Below are 27,327 nucleotides of genomic sequence, written 5' to 3'. Positions count from 1 at the left end.
CAACCCTATGCTGGTTGTCCTGGATTCTATAAGAAAGCAGGCTGAGAAATCCAATGGAACCAATCTAGCAAGCAGCACCACTCAATGGCCTCTGCATCAGCTCCTGTCACTGGCATCCTGTCCTATGCAAGTTTCTGTCCTGACCTCCTTCATTGATGAACAGCAATTTGGAAGCATAAAGCAACCAAACAAGCAAAACAAAAACAAAAACAAACCAAAACAAAACAAAACTTTTCTTTCATACCCAACCTGCTTTTGGGTCATGTTGTTTCTATTGCTACAATAGAAACCCTAACTAAGACAGTTAAATCTTCTGATCATCAAGTTTCTTATCTTTCTTACAAGGATAAAGCTAACATTAACTCATCAGGACTAATCAAAGTTGTGTAAGTTCAAGATACTAAATATGCTAACAATCCTAAACATGGAAAAGCCTATTCCCACAATAGTAATGTGGCTATTGAAATTTTTAATAGAGGTGGAAAAGTAACCAGAATGTTCTATGCACATGTGCAAAGCTGTCAAGTGTTTTTTGTTATTTTTGTTTGTAATAAATAAACAAAAACATCACGAAGGAAAGTTCAGCATGCATTAATACCCTGCCTCAGGCTGAAATTTCATTCTCAAACTGCTTCAGTGGTCTTGGTACCAGAGAGCTAGCAATCATTAACTTTATGCCTTTTGTGTTCATGCTCTCAATACACAACATTCCAAAACTATTCTTTCAAGCACTGGAGACCTGGAATGTTGAATTTTTTATTTATCCCATAGACAGTGTCTGATGCTAAGTGACTTAGTCTTGTGTGGTTCTGAGAGTGTTGGGGAAGAGACTTGTTACTAAACCTCATCAATATTCAACAGATATTTAATGGAGAGCTCTCTTTGTACCAGATTGATATTTCTTTTATTCTGGATACAAGTTTAATAACAGCACAACTGCCAGGAAGCTATTATGCATTATCATTAGACTATTTCAAATACAGTAATCAACATGAAATATAACCAAAAATGAAAGTTTAATGGAAGACATTTTGTTTTCTTTTTTACTGATGTGGATAGCATTAATTCAAACTCAGTACAATGTCCCATTGGAAAATGCTTAGGGGCTTAGGGTAGAGATAACTGGCCATTTTGTTTAAAGCACTGTATGTAGCACATATGCAATCCATTAAAATAAAAAGTAATAATTGTTGTACATGTAGCTCAGTGGTAGAATGTTTTATTATCACAAACAAGACTCTGGGGGCTTATCCCCAGGACTTCAAAAGTAAAAAGAAAAAATATTTTTCTCTTTTAAGGTAACTGAACTGCACAACATCAAAAATATAACCAGGCTGCCTCGAGAGACAAAGAAGCATGCAGTGGCAATTATCTTTCATGACGAAACGTCAAAGACATTTGCTTGTGAGTCAGGTAAGCAATTTCAGACCCATCTACAGCTTGAGGAAATTGAGTTGCTTCAGAGACAATGACTCACACAGATGAAGGCAAAGGAAGTCTGAATAGGATGGCATATTGTAATGAGAATGTGTGGTAGAAAGCTTTATAAGAAGCTCAACATACTGATATGCTGTAAAAACAAATGTTTTGGATTTCTGCTATCTTGTCTTTGTCTGAAGCTTTGTTCCCCGGTGGTCTGAGACTCCTGGGTCTTTGGTTCAAGCTTTGAGAATTTAGTAGACAATACCTGGGAGATGTTCAGGATCAGCTTGTGACTTGTATTTTGTGTTTGGCAAAGTATAGCTGTGAAGCGTTTTCTGGTGTAGTAGTATTGCTGACATGTGAAAGCTCACCCAAGACACTTTAGATCATAACTTTGAGTAATGTGTTGCTTTCATGGAATCAGAATACTACTATAAGTCAATATATTTTAGATTGAATTTTAGCATCTAAGTTCATAAAACACTTTGACATTATGGAGACACAGGCAGTTTGTCGTTTGAACCTGCAGTATTTTTCATGGAGCAGTCCCTGTGCTGTGTAACATATTAGTTGGCCTATTGCCTTTTAAAGATTCAGCTCAATGAAAAGGGGGGTTTATAGAAAGGATACAGGCAAAATGTCCAAAGCCTGGAGAGATGTGAACTTAAAACAAGAATGAGGATTTTAGGGAAGATTTGGTATCATTTCCAGGGAAAATGTGGCTAAAGGTTTACACATTTAATTAATACAAGGAAATGTACTAAAACTGATAATGTCAATAGAAATGATTCATAACTCCTTATCGAATTTTATAGGAGCTTCATTGCACTGCACTGCAATTTGTCAAATAGTTAATTTATTGGATACCTTTATTTTCAGCCCTTCAGTAGTCTTTAAAAAGCAACAAAAATAATTTTCCTAATTTTAATGTTTCGTTGCCTGGTGTTTACAACTTTACAATAATCAGAATTGGAGATGTATAAATAACTGTAGAGTCAATTTTCAAAAAATGGTGTTACTTACGATGATTTAGTAAAAAACTTATTTGGAATTTTTGGAGAAACATTAGCCCAAAGTTTATGTTCCTTTAATTTCCCAATGAATTCAATATACTATCTTTTTGACTCTGAGGCTTATTATTAGTCTTATAGAAGAAATACTTCAAGTCCCTTTACATATTTAGTCAAATGGCTTTTGTAATTTAATTAGCTATAAATCGCACTCCAGTTTCCTATCGTTGTTTTTTTCAAGGTAGGGCTCAAAATTATGGGAAAGCATGCAACATTGCTCATTTTCACACTTCAGTTTTCTGAAATGATTGTGAGTACACATTCCCTGGTGTTTATAAGTTACTAAGTGAGTGTTCAATATTTACACTTATGCATGTAGTGTGTGTCCTGTACTTCCAAACTGCCACATTATCTAGAAGGTGCAATGTTTGCTCCAGGAGGAAAGAGGAGATAAACAAAAGGTCACCAAAGGTCATAGATGAAAATGGAAAAAAATTGGAAATGTTATTGAGGGTCTCTACCCAACAATGTAAATGGGAAAGAACAGTTGTTGTGAATAGAGACTTTCACCAGTAAAACTTGAAAAAACATTTTTTAGACCATGGTAGGCTCCATGGAGTGCTCCACAGTTGCATTTTTTGAAGACATCACCCATGTTGATGTGAACTTTCTGGTGATATGGCTGCTTTTGTATAATTCCTGATACTTGTATCTCCTCACCCATACTCTTATCTGTAGCCCCAATTCAAAACTCATTGCTTTCCCAAATTTGGCATTGCTGGAATTGTTAATCTTTCATGGACTTTCTGTCTTGAATAAGTTAGCATGTGTGTGTCTCATCTCTTCAGAAATAGTCTATCACACAATATTCAGACAAATATATGGACATGTATACCCAGTTTCTTCTCAAAGATTCTTGCTGCTTAATGTCATTCTTTCTTATAACCCACGATCACCTCCCCTATCTGATAAAGGATATATGCCAGAGGGACAGAGGAAAAGTAAATATTTCTTTGTATTCTGGTTCTTAAGTGGCATTTTGGTGACTTTGTATTAAGTCAATACTACACATGCATTCTGTACTTGCATCATGCCATATTCCTAGACTGATAACATCCAACTTCTTCATGTCTCAATACTGGTACAGTGATTCAGAAACATTCATGTTCATAACCCAGACTCAGCCCATGTGTGCATCTGTGCTTCTTCTTGTATTGACCTTGAAATGAGTATTTTAGTTGAACTCTAGGAATCAGCGCAGCAATGTGTCCTAGAGGAAAGTGACAGCACACAGGCAGCATCCATGTCCTCTAGCCTGAGCATCACATCAGTACATGAGGATCAGTACCAACAGAGCACAGTTCTCAGTAAACTGTGCACTTAAGCAATTTCCAGGAGAGACAGAAAACAACAGAATTTAAAATAAATGCCCAAGTATACTAAGAATCTAGAACTTGGTTTCTAAAAAGGGTTAACTGGGATTCACAGAGAACTTACTGATTCTAGGATGAAAGGGACGTACTAGTCAAGGTTAACTCAGAGCATCTTATAAAGCTGAAACTACAGAAATTAATTAATTAACTAATCAAACAAACTCTTAAAGGAGTACCAGTCAGGAAAATCCACAGAATTTGAGCAACAATTATAGAGTGGGATTATAAACTGTTATAAATATCTGGAGACCATGTTGACATAAAAAGTTTAAACGAATAAGTGGGCAGGGATAGAAAAATATTCCTTGCAGAAGAACCTTTAATTAGAAAGTGACATGCAATTCATCACTTTTCAAATGTGATATATTCATTGTGACTTTATTCCAAAGGGAAGTAGGTGAAAAAAAAGCTTGGTATAAAAGGAGACTGATATTCTAACTTAGCTGACTAATCTAGTATACATCATAATGATAAGCCCTTTGTTATAATGTGGAAAAATATATCATGCCTCATGGTTTTTATCTAAGCAAAATGTATGCCAAATGGAATCATAAGGGGAAAAAGCATATGGACTCAAATGTTACAACATATCTCGTTAGACTTTTTCCCACTTTTAAGACCTGCTTCATGGAACTGCTACTGACACAGTTAATGTATTTTGGCCCTTACAGCTTCAAAACCTAGACATCACGTTCACAACAAAAACATTCTGAGTCAGAACTGCCACATGAAGGGCTCACAAAATCACAGTAAAAACCTCATGTATGTTATTTAAACTAAATAATTTTAATCATTTTAAGATAATCAAAGAATATTCATAGTTTTTAATCTCACCATTATTAATTATAAAAATGTTTGATCAAAATGCTACTAATAAAATCTCTATGATTTCCAAGAGCACAAGGCAAAGCTCTATTCAGTCCTTGTATACACAATCCATTCTGAAAAATACTGATGCTTGTCATATGTAGATTTACAGACTCAGTAGCAATCCAGGCCTGAAATTTTAATAGTTTATGATAGTTTTATGGTTCATATAATATTATTGAGAAATGAAGGGCTCTCTAAAACAATGTGGTCTAATTTAAGAAAACGATTTCCTATGCTTGTAAAGACAGATCCAAATTATTTAAACTTATAGAAATTTGAACTAATTTAAATTATGACTTATTTTAAAGTATCATTTGTTTTTAAAAAATTCTTTTAATGTGAGAATGAAGCAGCCTGCTAGCAGTTAGTCATTTAAGGAGTATAAGAAATAATGTCTTAATGTTTTAACTTTTGACTGTCAAAAGGCGTTTAGGAAAGGCTATGGTAAGCAAGTGAGATTTCTGGAAATGGCCTACTATTTTTCATGGCTGCTGTGGGTGCACTCGAGAGACAAAGTCCCTAGAGACTTCATCCTAGGATTGCTTCTCCATGGTGATGTCATTTTCCTGCCTCTATTACATATCCTAAGGATTCCTGAGCGTCGGCCCACACTATTGGGAAGATCTGCAGAAAGAATATGAGGATGAACTTTCATGTATTAGACAAATCAATTTTATAATTCCTGATAATGATTCTGTAGAACTCCCAAATTGATACAAGTAATTTCAAACCTCCTATAGAATAAAAGTAGTGAATGGATCTCTGTAAGTCTTTATGTGTCACAGGTTAATTGTACTAGGAAAAGGAAACAGGCTTGGAACAAATTTACAATCAAGGAAAGTATTTCTTCTAGGTTTGTAATAAGGCCTAACCTAACTAAAGGTCATAAACTAGGAATGAATAATTTATTATAGGTGCAAAGAAAGAAAATAAATGGAGTAGTTCATTGATATAAGACTTCAATATAACAAGACACAAGGCAGATGATCTGTCTTCTGACAAAACCATGTTAATTGCAACAAAAACTATTCCTTTAAACATATAGATAACAAATGTTTAGTCAGGTACTATTCTTTTATTGGATTTTTTCTTTTATTGGATTTCTTTTATTTACATTTCAAATGTTATTTCCTTTCTGGGTTTCCTGTCTAAAAATCCCCTATCCTATGCCCCTTTCCCCTGCTTCTATGAGGGTGTTCATTCACCAACCCCTTCCCACCTCCTTACCCTGACATTCCCCTACACTGGGACATCAAGCCTTGGCAGGACCAAGGGCTTCTCCTCCAATTGATGCCCAACAAGGCCAGCCTCTGCTACATATGCAGCTGGAGTCATGGGTCTGCCCATGTGTAGTCTTTGGATGGTGGTCTAGTCGCTGGGAGCACTGGTTGGTTGGTATTGTTGTTCTTATGAAGTTGCAAACCCCTTCAGCAACTTCAATCCTTTCTTGTCACATACTATTCTTAATAGAAGGGCATCTAAACAATTCTGCTATAACTTAAGTCGTATTGACCTATGACCTATTAGCTTAAATTTACAATGAACTTATGTAAAGGTGAATATAAAAGCACGTGATCAATTATCCTGAAAAGGTATAAATACTAAGAAAAATAAAGTGGTAGTATAGTACTTTTCTGTTTCATCCATTGTGTGTGCCTGGTGTTTTTTTGTGTTGTTTTGTTTTGTTTTGTTTTTGTTTTTTTTTTCTTGTCTTTTCTTTTCACTTTGTCTCATGAAGAGTTAAGGAAGTCTGAGCCCTGAGTAAAGATCCCAAGAAACCAAGTTTCTTTTCTTAATCCCCTGCTGCTATCAGCTGGAGTTAATTATCAGAAGCTATCAGCTTTGAGCCCCTAAATAGCAAAGAATATTTAAGTTGCCAGAAAGAATATTTAAGTTGCTTTTGGCCACCTCCAGTGCTACCCTTACTGCCTTCCTCAGCACATTAGTGCTGAGCTGGACCTTGGCAATTGACTTCAAGGATTTTGATGGTGGAAAAGAAGGGACTTGAAACCTGCAACAAGAAATTTACTTTTTTGCAAATTATTTTACAATTAATTTTGAAAATTAAGCTATAGTACACCACAAATTGAAATATTCATATTTGAAGAGTTGTGTTTTTTAACTGAATGTAACATGTAGACATTGTACAGATTATTAAACACATGAATGAATTGCCAGTATAAAAAATAAACTTTTTTTAAAGATAAATAAGAAGTATTCCTTTCTGGTATGAGCTGTACCTCTATCCACTCCCCAGAACAGGGAACTTCAAGAATTTCTTTATTATTTTATGATACTAATAATGGGAGATGATCTCTTAAAAATTTCTGAGTTTCAAAAATAAATTAAACACCAGATCAGTAGAAGGATACCTTAGTTATGGTTTCTATTGCTGTGATAAAAAGGCCATGAACAAAAGTATCTTGGGGAGAAAAGGGTTTATTTTATCTATAAATTTCAGGTCACACTCTATCACTAAGGCTAATTCCTGTCTGTAATTAATGATACGAAAGTAGTTTTTCCATTTCTATAGGAAATTCTAGACAAGTGGAGACAGTCTGATAATACTTTTTTTTATTGGATATTTTATTTATTTACATTTCAAATGTTATTCCCTTTTCAGGTTTCCTCTCCAGAACCTCCCTATCCTAGTCTTTCTCTCCCTGCTTCTATAAGAGTCCTCCCCCACCCACCCACCAACTCCCACCTCCCAACCCTGGCATTCCTCTACACTGTGGCATCAAGTCTTTTAAGAACCAAGGGCCTCTCCTCCCACTGATATCCAACAAAGCCATCCTGTGGTGGAGGGGTGGGGCTGGAAAGGATGGGTGGGGCTGGAACACCATCATAGAGGCAAATGGGAGGGAGAAGAGGGAGGTTGTGGCATGGGGTGGGGCTTGTAAAGGGGGAACTGGGAAGTGGGATACCATTTGAAATGTAAACAAATGTAATGATTAATAAAAAAAGTAGATTTCATTTTAAATGCACTTAAACGAAATAAACATTACAAAGAGAATGGCTTACATGTGTCTTTTTACAAAGAGAATGTTATTTTCTTAAGTAGTATGTTTTCTGCATAATTATTTTTGCTGATCAGTGTCATAGTTCTTTATCATATGGGTCTATTATTCCTTTTACCATGAGTACTTTTCAAAGATTCTATGTAGTTTTATAATTCTCATGATTCAAATATATTTTCTATCTGAAACCATCTATAAAAATCATCCTTGAATTCAGCACAAAAGGATGCTAAGCATGTGTTTCAGCTAATTTAATTGGTATTTCTTAACATTTGTTAGGGATTCTTGACAAATAAAATTCATGTGTATTTAATCTGCACAACTTTATGCTTTAAATCATATATAAATTAAGTAATGGTCATAACTAACAAGATAATTAATATTCCTCTCACCTTCTAGATATAATTTTTGTTTTGTTGTAGTTGTTACAAAAATTCTTAAGATGGGCTATTTTAAAATAATGGCCAAGCATATATTGGTTCTGATTTGTGGTCAAGAACCTGCAAATCTTAAAAAATTATTTTTGGAGATATTGTAAATCTTTAGTTAAAGACTAAAGTGTGTGTGTGTGTGTGTGTGTGTGTGTCTTTTGTGTTTTTCTTGGTTTTTATACTTAGTTGTTTTTATTGCTTGTTTGTTTTATTTTTAATTTAGGTTTCTTTTCTTTTTAATATTGGATATTTTTATTTATATTTCAAATATTATTCTCTTTCCCAGTTTCCCATCCATAAACTCCCTATACCCCTCCCCGTTCTTCTATGAGGGTGTTCCAACACACCCACCCACTCCTGTCTCACTGCTTTAGTATCTCCCTATGACCCCTATGCTGGGACATAAAGCCTCCACATGACCAAGGGCCTTTCCTTCACAAGGCCATCCTCTGCTACATATGCAGTGGGAGCCATGGATCCCTCCATGTGTACTTTTATGGTTGGTGTTTAGTCCTTTGGAACTCATGGGGGTCTGGTTGGTTGATATTGCAAACCACTTCAGCTCCTTCAGACCTTTCTCTAACTCCTCCATTGGGGACCCTGTGCACAGTGTTGGCTGCAAGCATCTGCCTCTGTATTTGTCAGGCTCTGGCAGAGCCTCTCAGGAGATATCCATATCAGGCTCCTGTCAGCATGTACTTCTTGGCATCTGCAGTAGTGTCTGGGTGTGGTGTCTGTATATGGAATGGGTCCCAAGGTGGGACATCTCTTCAACCTTTGCTCCACATTTTTGTCTCTGTATTTCCTCCCTTGAGTATTTTGTTACCCCTTCTAAGAAGGACTGAAGCATGAATACTATGGTCTTACTTCTTGAGCTTCAGAAAGTTTGTGAGTTGCATTGCGGGTATTCCAAGCTTTTTGCCTAATATCCGCTTATCATTAGTGCATACCATGTGTGTGTTTTGTGACTGGGTTACCTCACTCAGGTTGATATTTTCTAGTTCCATTCATTTGCCTATGAATTTCATGAAGTCATTGTTTTTAATAGCTGGTTAGTACTGTATCCATTCCTCTGTTGAAGGACATGTGGGTTGTTTCCAGCTTCTGGCTATTATAAATAAGGCTGCTATGAACATAGTGGAGCATGTATCCTTGTGATATGTTGGAGCATCTTTTGGGATATGCCCAGGAGTGATATAGCTTCGTCCTCAGGTAGTACTATGTTCAATTTTCTGAGGAACCGCCAGACTGATTTCCAGAGTGGTTGTACTAGCTTGCAATCCCACTGGCGATGGAGGAAAGAGAAGGTGTGGAGTTGGATAGATTGGCGAATAGGGAAGATCTGGAAGGAAATGGGGAAGGGAAACATGATAAGATTATAATGTATGAAATAAATTATTTTCAATGAAACAAAAAAAGTTTAGGTAATGGGATATTTTGTGAAGTAATTAAGTATAACATGTACTTATAAAACAAATAAATGGTGAAGGCAGTTTTGTGTGGGAAGATTAGTATAAATTTATCAGTAGTATTTATTTTTTTCATATTTTTATTTTCTTAGGAGAAATTCTTTTTGAACCATGTAAATTGTTCAGGTTTCAAAAGGGTTGGGAGGGGAACACCCATAAGGAAGGGGAGGGGAGAGGGGGATGTTTGCCCGGATACTGGGAAAGGGAATAACACTTGAAATGTATATAAGAAATACTCAAGTTAATAAAAAAAAAAAACAAAACAAAAAAAACAAACAAACAAAAAAAAAAACAAAAGACTTAGAGTGAACTTCAGATTTAGGAAATGTTCCTTCCTACAAAGATTCTACAACTCAATGCTCTAGATTACAGACCATTTTATCTTTCTGATCATAGAACTGATTTAATGAAAATAAGACCATAAAACAATTAATATATTTTTGATTTTGATATTAAATGTTCAAGTACAGAATGATGTGAGTTTGCCATGTTTATTTCAAAGCAGCAGCTCCTATATATCCAAGACAAAGGAAGAAATCAGTTTTATTGTTTTTAAGAAGCCAGATTAGGATGTGCTCTTAGAGACTGTGGTAGTTTGAATATGCTTGGCCCTGGAAGTGGCACTATTTGTAGGTGTGACTTTGTTGGGGTAGGTGTGGTCCTGTTGCTCTAACTAAGACAGACATTGAATCCTCATGCTATCTACAGAGTGACATGGTCTGTGACACAGGATTTCTCTATCTCCGAGGGTATCTGTCCTGCATTTTCATGACCCATTCATTATTTGGGGGATCCTGAAAGACATTTTTGTTTGTCTATTCTTCAATCTAAAAGGCAACTTTACCCAAGTAGGAACAACCTTGATTGTTTGCTGATTCCATTGTATAAGATCACATTGCTGGTTTAAAACTATCTGCTTCTTAGCTATCTGCTAAGAGAATTGCAGAAAATTGTCAAAAGAACAGATTCACCTAACATGACCTGGAACACGTGGGGAAGTCGGGGAGTTAATTCTATAGTGAAAGTGTCATGTGTGCAGTCATGACAAAGTAATGAGACTGAATTTTTACTGTTCTTCACAGACTCACACTAAGAAATAATATTAAATCATATTATGATTAGTACCTCACATAAATTTAAATTATTTGCATGATTTCTGAGCATTATTTGGTCAGGTTGGCAGGATAATTAATTAGAGAGAAAACTGACATGAAAAAGAAACTTTATTGTGCCTTTTCTTTTGCAGATTTAGGGCTCTGGTGAATAAAGGATATCTGTGAGTGGGAAAATCACTCTGAAGTAATCACAGAAGAGCAACCACAGTCAGGACAGGGAAGAACTAGTTCCACTGGAATGAGTATGGCTAATATGTCATTCCCCTAATGGGCTTTTCAGGTTGGAACCTTGGAATAAGAAAGGAATCTATTAAGAATAGTATGTAAAAATTCAGTGCATTCTGCTTCAATCTCTTACTAGACACCATACCAGAATACTCAATAATTTTGTGACAGCTTGAGCATATCATGAATTTTTGCCTTCTGCTCCCAACTCCAATAGTTTACCTTTTCAGTGTTAACCAGATGCTATTTTATTTTACTTGGTGGCCATCTGCTGAGTCAATGTTAGACGTTATCCATGCTGGTGATCCATGCCAACACATGTGTTCCCATTCTAACTACATGGCTATCATTATATCACTCAAACAGGGCAGCCCAGATTACCTGCATGATACATCTCTAAGCGGCATAGGTATGTCTCCTCCAAAAGCATCAGAACTCCACGAAGTAATTCTAGAACGATAGACTCCATGAAAAAAAAATTGAAAAGCTGTGTTAAAATTATGTAAATAACATTAAGAAGTGTACTTTCACTTTAGGTTTCAAAATTTACATGAAGATCATTACCTTTGAGTTTCACTCTGAAATTTTACCATATGCTAGTATGTTTTAAAGAACAGTACTTTTTCTAAGGAATCAAGCTATGTATAATTGAGAGCCAAACTTGCTAAAATCCTTGACACAGAAAAATGGTTTGAATATTTTTATACTAAGAAAAAATCTGATTCAGCTATAGTGTTGATGAGGTCTTGAATTTGCTAATTCATTAACTATGTATCTGAAAAAACTCACAAGGATATGTAAGACTGTCATTTAAATTATCTAGGAAAAATTTGACAGTATTGAGTAGTACAAAAAACATCAAGACTGAATTTACCTCTGCCAATATCTATCTTATAAAATATATATGTGAAAATCTAATGATGTGATCAAGTAGATGTTTGGAGTATTTACAGAGAGCAACAATAGAATCTTCATTGTAATAATTGACATTCCTACAGTGTGTGTTCAAATGTGAATATAACCTTAGAGATAAGGGTTTGCAGTAATAATCAAGATGAAGTTACTTTGGATCTTGCCATCATAGAACAATAAATGGTATATTTAAGAGATGTGAAAGGGAAATTAGAAAATGTAGAAAATGTAGACAAAACATAGAATGGAAAATAGAACCGGGGGATGGTGACAGAGACTAGAAAGGTGAAGCTACAACCAAGGCATGCCAGTCAGGGTCAAGAGAAGCTGGGAGTTAGGAGAAACCAGCAGTTGCTAACACACACTTCAGAACTATGAGAGAATAGATTGTCTCATACTATCCATTTATAACTTGTCATGACTATCGTATAAAGACTGCCTCCAAGTAATATTCAAATCCTTGATCTGTGGGTGGTAAGTTAGTTACATAGAAACAATGATATCTGGTCCATTGGGTATAGCATAGTGACTGAGGACACAGTTCTGCATTGCTCATTTCAGGAAAGCAAGGAAAAGGTCTGAGAAACTCTTACCACAGTGCAGTGATATATGTTCAGAAGACAGATATGTTTACACTGATTCAAATATTTTACAACCTACATGTATGTTTAAACATCTTGTGGTACTCCATAGACAATAATATATTTTCTGTATTAGTTAAAAATAAATTACTTAATACAAAAATTGATAAAACATAAACATTTGCATGAGTGTGTGTATGTGAATGCAGACATGTGTGCATGAATACTTGAGTTCATACATGTGTGTTCATGCATGTGTGTGTTTTGTTTTTTGAGACAAGGTCTCACTAAGTAGCCTTGGGTGGGCTGGAACTTATAACAAAGACCAGGTTGGACTCAAACTGACAGCAATCCTTTCACATCTGCCTATAAATGCTGATATTAAAGCATGTAAACCAACACCTAGTTTAAAATATCTACAGCTATATTATCTATATTTCTATCATTTATACCTGTATCTAGGTGTAAGAATAGGTTATATAGGGATTAGATAGATAAAGTTAGATTGTTAAAGCCCCATCTGTAGAGTTTTAAATGAATTTTAGCAGGTAGAGATGTAAGTCACTCTGTGACTGAACAATTATGAAACTCCTTTATCCTTTAAATTAATCAGTTTGGAAATTGGAAATGGTTGGAAATAGAAGATCTTTGAATTTTTTGTACACAATGGTCTACATCTTTTTAATTTCTAAATTTTACTCTTCTTTTTCTAAACCCAGGGCCTTACATAAGCAAGGATTCTATCATTGAGTCACATATACACCACCCATAAATTTACTTACTTCATAGATATTTGCATAGACATTTCTGATTGTCAAAAGGTTTCTGTCTGCAAAATGACACCAGTGTTTTTGAATTGAAAAATCACACAGTGCAAAACACAGTGTATTAAGTAAGTAAGAAGAAACAGTTAAAGAAATGCTCATCTTATAGATCTGGCAGTTTGTGCAGAAGGCCTGAAGAGGACAGAAAAATCACCAGATTAGGCCCTGGAGAAACAGGTGGGCAGTATGTCTGGGGGGAGATAATTAATATCTAACATATTGGAATGAATTGAGGTATTAAAAGAGGATAAAACGTTAAGAATATTTCCAAAATGACTAACCTGGGTGTGGGTGTGAATGCTCATCTCAGTAATAAATGCAGGTCATTGGTGCATTTCAGCAACCATGACAGCAGATTCACAAGGCACACTAAGCTGTAATACATTGAGGAAAGGGCTTTGCACACTTTTATGGAGAACTGGATAATGAAAAGTCTAATAGGAACAAAGGAAAACAACAAGGTATTCTTTTCCTAGCTAGGTTTCCATGGAAACATCTATGTCCACTGTCCCTCACTGGCTACTGTTTCCTTATGCCACTTCCATGATTCCAAGAGAAGTTCATCTGAAATAAACCAGGCTTGGCAATTCAGTGATGCATGTGCACAGTGCACAGTGCAACCCTTTACATGCAACTTCTGAAACATGCAAATGTATTCACCAGAGAAAAAAGACCAAAATCATGAGCAAAAATAAAAAATAAATAAAAAGTATGCTAGCTCGTAGTTGGAAAATAAAGCTGCATCTTAGAGTAATTATTGCAATTCTGTTTCTGAAAACAAAAAAATATAATGCAGCAATAAATTATTAGTTTGTTACAGATACAAAAATGTTTCAGAAATTAAAACTAATGATGCAGATGTTTATTACTTGCTGTGAAATGATCCATACCATGTGGCCAGAGAAAATTCAGTTCTCTATGCATACCATGAAGATACCACATCTTTGAGCATATGTGTAAGCACACTTGCATAAGATACATGTGTGTTTGTGTGTAAGCACTCTTGCATAACATATATATATATATATATTTCTAGGCAAATGATATAAATATATATAGTACCATGAGACATAATGTTCAAAAAAATTCACCTCATTGAGCAGAACATTTTGTGAAAGCATGAGTAATACGTCCATTAAATTTTTTATTCTAAAATATTCAGTGTTTATTGCCTTTCTTTTATCTACTAGAACATTATGTATTTTAGAGTAAAATGTATTTTTTAAAAGATTTATTTATTCATTATATATAAGTACACTGTAGCTGTCTTCAGACACACCAGAAGAGGGCATCAGACCTCATCATAGATGGTTGTGAGCCACCATGTGGTTGCTGGGATTTGAACTCAGAACCTCTGGAAAAGCTTTCAGTACTTTTAGCCGCTGAGCCATCTCTCCAGCCCGAAATGTACTCTTAATATATATATTCATTTATAGTTTTCCTTCATGTATATAACTGTATGTTATTGTTTTTTAAAATAATCATTATGCTAAATTATTCCAGTACCTTTTCTAGTATTGAACCATTAAGCAACAAAGTTATACCCAGAGGGTGAGCTTGAATTTTCCTGGGGCTCTGAGCAATTCCACATAAATGAGGGCAGAACAAAACTCTAAAATAAAACAAAGCAAAAAAACCCACCTTCATCTATGACTTGTAAAAAAGATTTGTATAAAGTACTTGATATGCTAATTAGCTGATAAATGACAGCACTATTATCTTCATCAAGAATGGGTGCAGATACCTGTTTTGAAGCATGGTTCTTTATCTTTACAATGTATTTGGTTTTCATAATCCTGTTCTTAGTTTAAGAATGTCTGTAAATGTGCTGTAATTTCTTACTGAGGGTTCAGAATCTGAATATTGTATTTACATAACAAGATTACAAGTTGTTCCAGTTTCTAAACTCTAGAACAATTTAAATAACAAGTACAACATAACTTCCATATTGTATTTTAATCCATCTTACTGTCAGGTTTTATAAAGACATTCTTTTACCAATTTAATAGCCACTCTGGCTTTCTGCACCTGTATTTGAATATATTCTAATAGTATGTGTTTTTGGAACATATCCATTTCACTCTGCATTTCAGTATTCTTAATAGAAGTGGCGAAAATAATAGCCTCAGGTATCAGCTGTATATGTTCAAATTCTGGTCCTCCACTATCAGTAACATATTTGGGGGAAAGTTGTTTGAATTCTAGAATATTTGGTCTTGACTTCTTTTTAATGATAATTTCAGAATATAATCACTTGTCACAGTTTCATAGTGGTCATAGACTTTACTATTACATCTTAGTATTTTAACTCATATATATTACTCACTCTCTTCATTATTAATGTTGTGTATTTTTATCCTTTTCTTTTTCACATGGTATAAGCTTAGTAGAAAGGTTAAATTTTTCTGTCTTGTTTTTTCATGAAAACAGAGGAGCCAGGTTGGATGATGAGTTTACCTTTTATCATGGATACAACTCTAAGAACTGACTTTAGACTGAATATCAAAGGGTAGATGTCATGAAGGTATCGTTGAGCCTGAAAATATGGCAGATCAACACACTGGGTCCAAAGCTTTAATATTATCAACATATAGTGCTGAAACACTATAACACTGAGTAACAGGCTCAGTGGAAAAATGGAAAAGACAGTAGACACTCCTGAAATCGGTTTTAAAGAATAAGTTAAAAGTAAAGTAGTAGGTTTGCTATATTCCTCATTTTTCAAGAAATGTTTTTCTGACACAATGATGGATGATGACTACAGCAGGGGTGATGCTGGTGATGATGCTAGTGGCAATCATTGTAGGATTAGCATGACAACAATAACAACATAGACATTATTTTGGTAGTGTGATAATTTTGATTTTTTTGCTGTGAATGTCTACACATTAAAAAGTAGGTTGGTAGCCTCTTATTTAACCATGTAAATAAAAACATACATAGAATCATTTATTTTTTGGAAGGGGGGATTCTAACATACTGTGTTCTTAACTTTAAATAAACTATGTTTGAATAAAAAAAGAAAAAAATAAGTTAAATTTAATCAATACAATAAGTAAATTTTTTGGTCACATCACGGATTTTCAGTTTTATTTCATCACAATAAGAAGAGGCTACCAATGAGATAATGTAATATTTTGAAATACCGAATAACAAGCAATACAGGTCAAATGTATTTATAACTTCAACCATTTTTACTGTCTTATAAACTTTCAAGTATATGTTATTGTAGTTATCTTCCCGTACATAACTTTGTTCTAGCACACCAGAACTTCTCACTCCAATCACAATGTGACTAGACCACCGTTGTCATGTGTTATACATTCCTTTCTTTCTACTACTTCCCCTAACTTCTTGGTATTCACCATTCAACTCTCAGTTCCTATAAAGCCACATTTAACAATTCTGTGTGTGAACAAAACTGTGCATTTCTTTCTGAGATTTGCATATTTTTACTTAACATATTTGTCTTTGGTTGCATTACTGCACACAGAATATTTCTTCTATCAGTTGTTGTTAATGCTTCATTGTGTAGAGACATCACACCTTATCCATTCATCATTACATAAACACCATTGTTTCCCTTTCCTGTTTGCTGTGAATTGCCCTGCTAAGAACATGAGAATACCTTCTAAACATGATTGCTTCAGTTTGGAAAAATACATGGGAATGGGATTCATGAATCAAACGATAGTTCTAATTTTTAATTTAAGAATTATATTTTCATGGTAGTTATAGAAGTGTCATTTTCACCATGTCACAGGAGGGTTCCGTTGAAATCAGTTTTAATGGGAGACATAAACATTGTCTATTTGGACAGTTAATCCTCAATAATAGAAGATAAGGCGTTGTAAATTATAAACACATAAGAAACAATGACAGCTGACAGTAGTGTGTTTTTAGAGAGAGAGGTGACCTCACAATGTGTTAAAATTATATAATTGAAAGTTAATTTAACATACATTTAATGTATTTTTAATTATTTTGTTTTCCTACATTTATATCCTGAACTTTAGCACTCTTTTCCTTATTCGACTAATCTCATCTCTGCTTCCTCCTTCCCTTCCTCATTCTTCTCCTTCCCTTCCTCTTCCTCCCCCTTCTCTGTCTCTTTCTCAACCTTCTTTGTAACAAGTCTGCATTATACTTCGAGTGTTTTCATTTTAGATAACTCACTGAGTTTGATCAGAATTTCTTGCCTTATATAGATAGGAGACTATTTACTGGAGGTAGGGAAACTTATTGGTCACTTATCACTGAGCAATGGCATCACTCAGGAATAGATAGGCCATATAGTTCCCTCCCTGCAATTCATGAGACCAAGTTTGTACAAGTCTGGTGTAGATAATCAGTGAGATTATGAGTGCAACGACTGGGCTATATCCAGAAGAGTTTTTTGCTGCATATCATCCTCAGACCCTCAGGTTCTTATAGTATGTCAATCCCTTTGTCTGTAATGGTTCCTGAGTCTCAAAGGGGCTGATAGCTGTCCCATTTGGGGCTAAGAACCCCAACATCACTTATTTTCAGTACTTTAATCAGCAGTGAGTTTTTGTATTAACTATTTTTCTCTGTAGTAAGAAGCTTCTGCAAAAAAGGCAGGAAGCCTTCTATGAGTATAAACATGAGTATGTAGAAGGTAGTCAAATGGCATAACTGTTAATAATAATAATAATAATAATAATAATAGGTTCCCTGTTATGATCTATGAGCTGCCTAGCCTCTGACTGTTGACTAAGTTCATAAAAAAGGCATGAAAATCAAGTAAAATCAGAAAACTGTTAATTATCCCTTTAAAAGTCATGTCACTATTGCAATAGAAGGCCTATTCCACTCATCTCTTAGATATTATTATAGCTAACAAGATTCATGTCTAGGTAAGAGTGACGACGAGTTTTCTTCCCCACCAGCATGCACAGAAACTTCTAGCAGTATGAAGGCTAGCCAGTAGGGAAAAACCTCCCACTTCTGGTTCAGTATTCATTTAATTCCCTATGACCTGTGACCAAAGTGTGCAGTGTGTTCTGTAATAGCTGTTCTTCAAAAGCTTCAAAACTTATAAGCTTATATGTCTTATATTTGGAAGATTGTCTAGTACTCTAAAAATTGAGGAATAATGGACTATATCACTGATCAGAAAGTTTTGTCTGCTCTGATTTCATACTGTGTGTTATAGAATCATAGGACACTAACATTTGAAGAAATTGATAACTATTATTTTTTTGCAAAGAATATATAATAAGTGCCTGCAGCCAAAAGCTTTTTTCTTCAGTCTGCACTAGTCCACTAGTGGGGTTTATTTTCTTGTTCTTAAACATATTCCCAAGAATACAGCTGTGATTTGCTAATCTGCTCTGACTCAATTTATAGTGAGTGCAGTAAATATATAAATATTTAATAAATACAGTAAATATAACGTCAGACTTAATGCAGCTCACTATGTCCTCAGTACTTATAGTTGCAATCATTCAGTAGAAAATCCAGGAATACATGAAAAATGCGATTTGGAGGAATGACCAATGATTACGAATAGTAAGTATCATTATCTAATTAATATTATATGAACACCTTTTAAATGTATTTATTATGGGTCTGGAGGAATGGTTTAAGAAGTCATACTTTCTCTGCAGAGGGCTTGGCTTTGATTTCCAGCTCCATGTTAGAATGCTCACAACCACCTGTAATACAAGTCCCAGGGGATTTAATACCTTTGACCTCCCAGAGCTCAACACTCACACACACACACACACACACACACACACACTCATACACACACGCATACACACACACTCATACACACACACAAACATACACAAATGCACACACACTCTCTCATGCACACATACACAAATACACACACACAATATTAAAAGTGAAATAAATTAATGAAAATGAAATGAATGTAACTGACCCCAGTTTCTGCTTGGGAACTAGAGGATGATTATAGTTTATAAGATTTTTTGCTAGAAAGGAAAAAACGCAGGGGTTTGTGTGTGTGTGTGTGTGTGTGTGTGTGTGTCTGCTACTTCTATTCTTTGACATAGAAAAAATCAGAGTTAGAAATAACATTTCATTATTTTCATATCCAGTATATTAACTAATGGCAATTAGGGCTAGAGAAGTGGCTCAATAATTAAAAGTATCAGCTGGTCTTCCAGAGGACTTAGGTTTAATGCCCAGTACTCACATGACAGCTCATAACCATCTGCCCAGGAAACTCAAAAACATCTCTGACAGGCATAAATGCAATCAAAACAGCCATACACGTAAAATAAAAATAAGGCTCAAAATTTTAAAAACAGAACTCATGGAAACTTTTCAGTATATAGTCAAGAAATATAATAAAATTACCTAAAATGTACCTAGGGATGTAAAATTCAATTTTGGTTTAAATATATTTGAACAACTGTATTTTTAGACCATACTAGCATTGAATTTATTATATTTCAAGAAAAATAGTCTCAAGGAAATAACACTGTATTGAACAGTGAAAATTAATGAATCCAGGTACAGAAAAATAATAAAGCCTATGCCACTAGCCAAACAACCAAATCTCTCTAGAGGTGACTCAGAAATGTATGTATTGAATGCTTCTGTGTGCCTGGGACTGTATTGTTGTGCATATGAACTTATTTAATCATATTAATTGCAAAATCATTATTTGACATTTCCCCATGCACCCATATGGTAGAGTCATTGAAATATAGGTAATTGTCATGATTTCTGTAATCACTGGAAATGTATATATTCAGGGAATATTACTTAAAATCCTCTACTCATTGTTGTTGTAAGTGCACACATTTTAGCTCTCTTGTTTTCCTCTGCAAAAGTTCTCATTAGTTAGAATAATTATATACAGTAGGGACAGAGTATGTGTTACTCAGTCAATACTATGACTGATCCCTCTGACAACTATGCTGAGATAGCTAACACTTTTATTAATTTTTATATAAATGAGAAACATATTTAAACCATTTAGGATTTCATAATGAGTAATCTGAAAAGAGTTCAGGAATTAACTTGTGATGTAAATTAGTCCCTACCCTTCTCTACCCTCTTTTAAAACCCTGAAATATTTAAGGATATTTTGTCCTCACCTTCCTCATCCTACCCACTTATGTCACCCACAGTGCCCAGAATATTGAATATACTCATGTAATATTTACTTTTGCCTCCTATGTGAGGATACCACCAATTGTGTCACATATCTTTTACAAAACCTGCTAACAAGATTATAATTCAAGTCTTAAGCACTCAAAATCTAAAACCAGTGGGTAATCCATTGACTTTTGTCTGTGGTTACAGGAAAATTAAATGTTATAATAAAACTTTTGCTGAAATGTGTTTTGTGTTGCTTATAAATAAAAATGTATCCATTTTTCATATCACTACATATTTAGATCGTGTTCAATTACCAAATTTAAAATTTAGTCTCATAAATATTTCATAAAAATATTATCTTTTTTGATCTCTGGAGTCAATTTTTAAAATTAATTAAATGATTTTATAGTGTGCTCTTCTTTAACGGCAAACTGTAATTAAATATTTGATGTATAATGAATCCTGGTTTGAATTGCTTTGCCATGCATAGAAGTTAATTCCTTCCCAACTTGCATCTATAAAATAGTGTTTTTCACATCATTTTATTTAAAGTTATGATTTATGCCTATCCTATCAAGCACTGTCATTTTTCTTTGCATATTTTTAAATATTTTGAAGGTCCAGGCTATTGTGAATGTACGTAACATGCTGCAGTCTAAGTGTTATCTATAAGGGTTTGTTTTTAATATTTTAGGGCATATGTATTTAAGATACCTGGGGAAATATTTCTGTTTTTAGAAGACATGTCTATCTACCTTCTTGTGATTTCCACTTAAGTACATCCCCATGTAAGTTCAGGACGTCTATCTACCTTCTTGTGATTTCCACTTAAGTACATTCCCATGTAAGTTCTGGACTGAGTGCCAATTAAGAAAGATACATACCACATAGAGAAGATGAGGTGAAGCATGAATGAGCTAGAATCATATTTATCAAATAGGTATATGTTTACAAATGTAACCTTTAGGAAATAGAGTATTTTACTAGTGAAAGCTGTATGGCATATTTTTACAAATATCAAAGGATGTAAACAGACTATAATTTTGAGACATACACATAATGAACAGATATATCACAAATATCTATTAAATAAAACATGTAAAGTAGTATAGTACAACTTTAAGGACTGCTAGAATTGTAAGAAAAGCAACAAACATTTTTATGCTGCATTTCTTTCTTAAGGTAATTGCTTTAAAATATTTTGAAGGCTGAACTAGATTCTTGAACAACTTTAGCAAATAATGCTAGCAAGATATGAAACTTACTTGTATTTTTTTAAGTTAGTCTATTGTCTTCCATGACCTTGCTGTATAAGTAAATGTCCATTGTCATTTAAGAGGCTATAAAGTCATGCAGTGAAGGACCTGAGAATGTGGTGCACTCTTTATGAGTGTCAAGACCAAATTAGAATTCATTTTAAGGTCACAACTTATAGTTGTTTTTATTACATGCTCATGACTTAAAATTCTAAGAAGAGTATACTTTATGGCCAGAGACTAAGTTTGTCTATAATTTGTCATGGATATAAAATCTGTAACTTGATCAAGTTCTCAGGTGCATCACGGGAGGATGACTCACCTTCAACTGACTTATGAAGACTCTGACTCTTAAAGATAAATTGCGTAGTAGCCAAAACTAAGGGAGATTCTTTACAAGGCCACTTTTGTAGTTAGAAACCTCAAGTCTATTATTGATAATGAATTTCTAATCTTATTCTGAAACTTTAAGACTGGATGCCCACATTTATAAAGTAAATTTGTATTCAGAAAAGAAAGAAAAAATATTCAAGTATTTTGACTTTTTCAAATGTATATCATAATTTCTTTAGAGAATATACAAATCAACTGGCTGATTAATTCCCAGATTCACAATTATGACAATTTTATATTATTATTTCTTTGACTCAGAGGTTGATACTACTAAAACTAGAACTCCATGAGAAAATATTCATATACCCAGGCTTGAATATTCTGAAACTTGTTAACTGTTCCAAAAGTTTCATTTGCCAGTGTCATCTCTTTGACAGTAGTGCTAATAAAAGGGTAAACTAAAATTTAACGTTTGTTGGTGAATCCAACAGATTTTGAAATACAGATTAGGAAAGATTGGAATCTTCCCTAAATTCCTAGACCAAAGGAAAACCATCTCTGTGTTAATATTAATATCCATGTCACACTCAACATACAAGACCTCAGATAAGTCATCTGAGCACTAACATATATCAATGTATACATCCTATCCCTGTATCCATTTCAAAATCCTATCCGATTGATCAGCATTTCTTTTCATTGATGATTGCCAGACCAAAGGGTCTTTCACTGTTCTCTGATTTTTTTCTTTATTCAGAAGCCCACAAAAATTTTATGAGGTGTTAATCAGGATGCTTCAAGTCATTAAAGATATGTTGCAAGTAGTCAGAGAAATTTCCATACTGGAAAAAAAATACATTGTAAGCAAAAGTTTATCAAGAAGGAAGTAAAATAAGTGAAACAGATAATATAAGATAAACAACATTTAATCCTAAAAATCAAAATAAAGTGTGGACAATCTCAGATAAGTATTTATCAGAAGATCACATTCAGGATTCAGAGAGCATCTAGCTCCTGGCAGGAGAGGTGTTATATGGTAGAAAAATGTGCCTTAATTTAGTAACAAGGGCTGGACATCTTAGTGGTTCCCTAGACACTTGGAGGTAATGTTGAGAATCTGGTAGTTTGTGGAGCATGGACCATGCAAATCTAGCCTTCTTGCTGATCCAAGGCCTTTCAAACCAGTTCTAAACTCTCCCACAGACCCTTACTGCTTGGTGTGATCAGAGCACTCTAGAAGATGATGAAGTCTTTGGAAACACAGAGTAAACATGGAATGTTTCTGTGATTGCTTCAGTATACAGGAGTTCAGACAGATACTTGCTGAAGTCTAGAATAGGACATCAAACATGATTGTTGCTTTTTCTTTTGATCATATTAAATGTCCATATATTAAACTAGGTACTGACATGTCTCACTTCCCACATATTGTATCTAATTAAAAAGCAGAAGTCTGACAGGTTTAGCTCTCCCACATGTTTCTCTCTCTTCTCGCATATGTCACTTTTTAAAATGTATAATTTGCAAAAAATGAGTTTAGTGTTAATTTATTTAGAATCAGAATGAAAGCATCATTAAGTCTAGGCATTGGAAAAATGAGTCAATATGATAGAAGTGATTTTATTTTTCCAATTAATGTTTAAAGGACAGTTTTCATTTTTGAACACTAATGATTTTATTTTGAAGACTAAGCCCCACAGAGGTGAGAATATCATAGATCTCTGCATTCCAAATAAGATCCTCCTTTGTCACTGCTGTCTTCTATGTACCTCTGAATATATCAGTGTATGTTCAATGGAAATGCAATAGCATTTAATAGTAGTGTTAAAGCAATTTGTTAATCCCTAATGACAGCCTGTGAGGTAATACAGGATATTTTTAGTGTTTGCTTGACAGTTTCACAAGTGTACATAATGAATCTTGGTCATTTTCACATACATCTTCCATTCCATTATTTCTTCCCTCTCCTGTTGAAACTTATCTAAGTGCTTAAGTCAGGGCTTCTTTGCTGTGATAAAATACCATGACCAAAAGAAATTTGGGAAGGAACCTGTGTATTTTTTCTTACAACACTTAGGTCACATTCTATCACTGAGGGATGTCAGGATAGGAACACAAACATGGAGGCAGGAACTGAAGTAGGAGCCATGGGGAAATTTTGCTTTCTGGGTATCTTTCGTTGCTTGCTCAGCCTGCTCCCTTATGTCATGCAGGAGCACCTGACCAAAGGAAGACGCCACCCACAGTAGGCTGTATACTTCCACATTAGTCACTAACCTAGAAACTGCCCAGTCTTGCCTACAGAACAGTGTAAGAGAGGAGAATTGTCACTCAAGTTTACTCTTCCCAGATGACCCTAACCTGAGTTAGGCTGACATAAAATTAGCCAAAATATAAGTCCTCTTGATTTTGAGTCTTCTCTGTGTGGCTCACTGAGTTTAAATTATGTTAGTTTCTTGCCTGAACTTGAGTGGGAGGTAATTTACTGGAGCAAGGGCAACTGGTTAGGCACTATACTACTTACTGAAGAAAACTGCACTCTCTTAGAACATTGAAAGACTAATAGTCCCTAAGGAGGGTGTGGGGTCTTGGAGCTCTGTCTTATAACCATGAGTTCATCATTACCATATTCAGAAGAGATATTTTTGTTGTATATTTTCTGATCCACAAGCTCGTGCTTTTTTTCTTCCCCAAAGTTCCCCGAGACTTGAACCGCCCATTGCAATTTTTCTCCGTGCACGCATTCCCGTGCTGAGCATCAACATACACTTGTCATGAAGAGAACCAGGATGTAACCTACTTGGTTTATTTCAAAATCATAGAAAACAGTCTTTAGATTCAGTGACACTGTGTTTCGTTTCTGTGGGGGTAGGAAGAGAAAGAAAAGAAAAGAAAGGAAGTAAGGAAGAAATGAATCAAAATCAGAAGTAGGAATAGCTTATCTGAACAGATTTTAAAAGCCTTGGATTAAAAATAACCCAGTAACATTTATGTTTAAGCCTATTTTACTTTAAACTATTTTGCATAAATAACACAAGCTATATTTTTGTCATTTCAGTCATTTGTTTTCATAAAATCAAAACACAGACTGCCAGAGTATAGCCAAAGGGCTAAGCTCAGTGTAAAAAGGTTGCTATTGCAATGTAAAGTACTATAAAAAATGAAATTATAATAATGGGGCAGCACTGTAATTCTTCTTGAGGAAAATGTGCCCCAAGATGCAGAAATCATTAATCATTATATGCATTTCCATACCAATGCTCTAGTCATAATTTTGGATTTCCTTGTTCTTTGTTGAATGGTCAAATTGTACTCAGACTAATATATTGCATTGATATTACACATTTTTGTTGAATTCCCATGAAATGCTTCCCTAAAAGTCGCTTGATACTGTTTAAATTGCTGAATACTTTTGCTACCCAGAAAAAAACGTAAATTATTAGCCTTTTGTTATGTTATAGTCATAAGACTGCATAGATGCAAGAGTTTTGAGCATTCATAACTGAGTAACTGAAATGCTGCAACTTGAAGAATTATGCAAGTTATTAAACTATATGTTGAAGACATTATAATCTTTGTTTAATTAGAATATATGTTTATTTACCAGAAACAGGAAATTATTTCTATCCTAATGACTAATTCTGGGAGATATATATATATATGTATATATATATATATATATATATATATATATATATATATATATATATACACACACACACATATATATATATATATGTGTGTGTGTGTGTGTGTGTGTGTGTATCTATATATATATCTATATCTATATATGCCTAACCCCAGGATCAAGTGATTCTTACAAAAAACTATATGAACACAGACAATAAATATATAAAGAATGTTTTCTAATTGCCTTTTGTATAAGGGAGTTCTCCAAAATTCATATTGTTAAACAACCATGGTGTCTTTTCAGGCTGTTGTATCTTCTAGAGAATTGCCAGCCAACAAATTTTCAGTCTGTTTAATTGATAATTTGCCCCATATCACACTGGAAATGCAATGCCCTAACCAACATTCCTCCACCTTCAAGAGATCTCACTGAACCACAGTGAGCAGTGTGAGCAGTGTCAGCACATCCCATTATGAAAAGAAGCCACCAGAGAGAATTTATCATATTTCTCAATAATATCAGATGCTTGATATTAGATGTATACAAACAAAAATTTGTAATATTCACCGTTAGAGCCAAATGGCTTTAAATTTCCACTAACAAATGCAAATAAACATCATTCAAAAAACATTTCTACAAGTCAAATAACTACCTTGAATATTTCATGAATGTATATTTTTGTTAATCAAAATTTACTTCCCTTCACCTCTAATCTGTTTTAAATCAATATTAAAATCACTTGCTTTGAAAGCTTTGTTATTTACATGATTAAATATCAATTGTTTGAATTTAAAGAAATGTTTACCATAATTTTGTCACATAATGACATGCACTTTTGAAAAACGAATAATGAATTTGAAAACCTGGTATGTTCTTTTTTTTTATTTATATTTTAAATGTTATACCATTTCCTGGTTTCCCCTCGAGAAACTCGATATCTGCCCCCCACCCTGCTTCTATGAGGGTGCTCCCTCACCCACTTACCCACTCCCTCCTATCTCTCCACCCTGACATTCTCCTAAACTAAGGAATCAAGCCCTAACAGGACCAAGGGCCTCTCCTCTCATTGATGCCCAACAAGGCCATCCTCTACTACATAAGTGGATGGAGCCATAGGTCCATCCCTGTGTTCTCTTGGGGTGGTGGTTTAATTCCTGAGAGCTCTGGGGTGTCTGGTTGGTTAATTTTATCTTCTTATGGGATTGCAAACCCCTTCAGCTCCTTCAGTCCTTTCTCTAACTCCTCCACTGGGGACCCTGTTCTCAGTTCAATGTTTGACTATAAGTATCTGCTTCTGTATTTGTCAGACTCTGGCAGAGTCTCTCAGGAGACAGCTATATCAGGCACCTGTCAGCATGTACTTCTTGGCATCTGCAATACTGTCTGGATTTGGTGGCTGTATATGGGATGCATCCCCAGGTGGGGCAGTCTCTGCATGGGCTTTCAGTCTCTGTTCTACACTTTGTCTCTGTATTTCCTCCTATGAGTATTTTTGTTCCCCCTCTAAGAAGGTCTGAAGCATCCACACTTTGGCCTTCCTTATTCTTGAGCTTTATGAGGTCTGTGAATTATATCTTGGGTAATCCGAGCTTTTGGGCTAATATTTACTTATCAGTGCGTACATCACTCAGGATGATATTTTCAAGCTCCATCCATTTGCCTAAGAATTTCATGAAGTCATTGTTTTTAATAGG

The 27,327-nt window shown here is 34.6% G+C and overlaps 1 protein-coding gene across 2 annotated transcripts in view; it reads left to right on the top strand.

Moving 5' to 3' along the window:
* Dok6 (docking protein 6) overlaps positions 1 to 27,327 on the top strand; it is a 452,112-nt gene that overhangs the window by 181,076 nt on the left and 243,709 nt on the right. For both annotated transcript variants that reach the window (NM_001191943.1, XM_087593279.1), the window contains exon 3: positions 1,299 to 1,413. In NM_001191943.1, the coding sequence (NP_001178872.1) occupies positions 1,299 to 1,413 (115 nt within the window). The remainder of the gene's footprint in view (positions 1 to 1,298; positions 1,414 to 27,327) is intronic.

Source organism: Rattus norvegicus, chromosome 18 (genome assembly GCF_021556685.1).
Source record: "Rattus norvegicus strain SHRSP/BbbUtx chromosome 18, alternate assembly SHRSP_T2T, whole genome shotgun sequence".
NCBI classification, from domain to species: Eukaryota; Metazoa; Chordata; class Mammalia; order Rodentia; family Muridae; genus Rattus; species Rattus norvegicus.
This window is presented reverse-complemented; position numbering and strand designations above follow the sequence as displayed.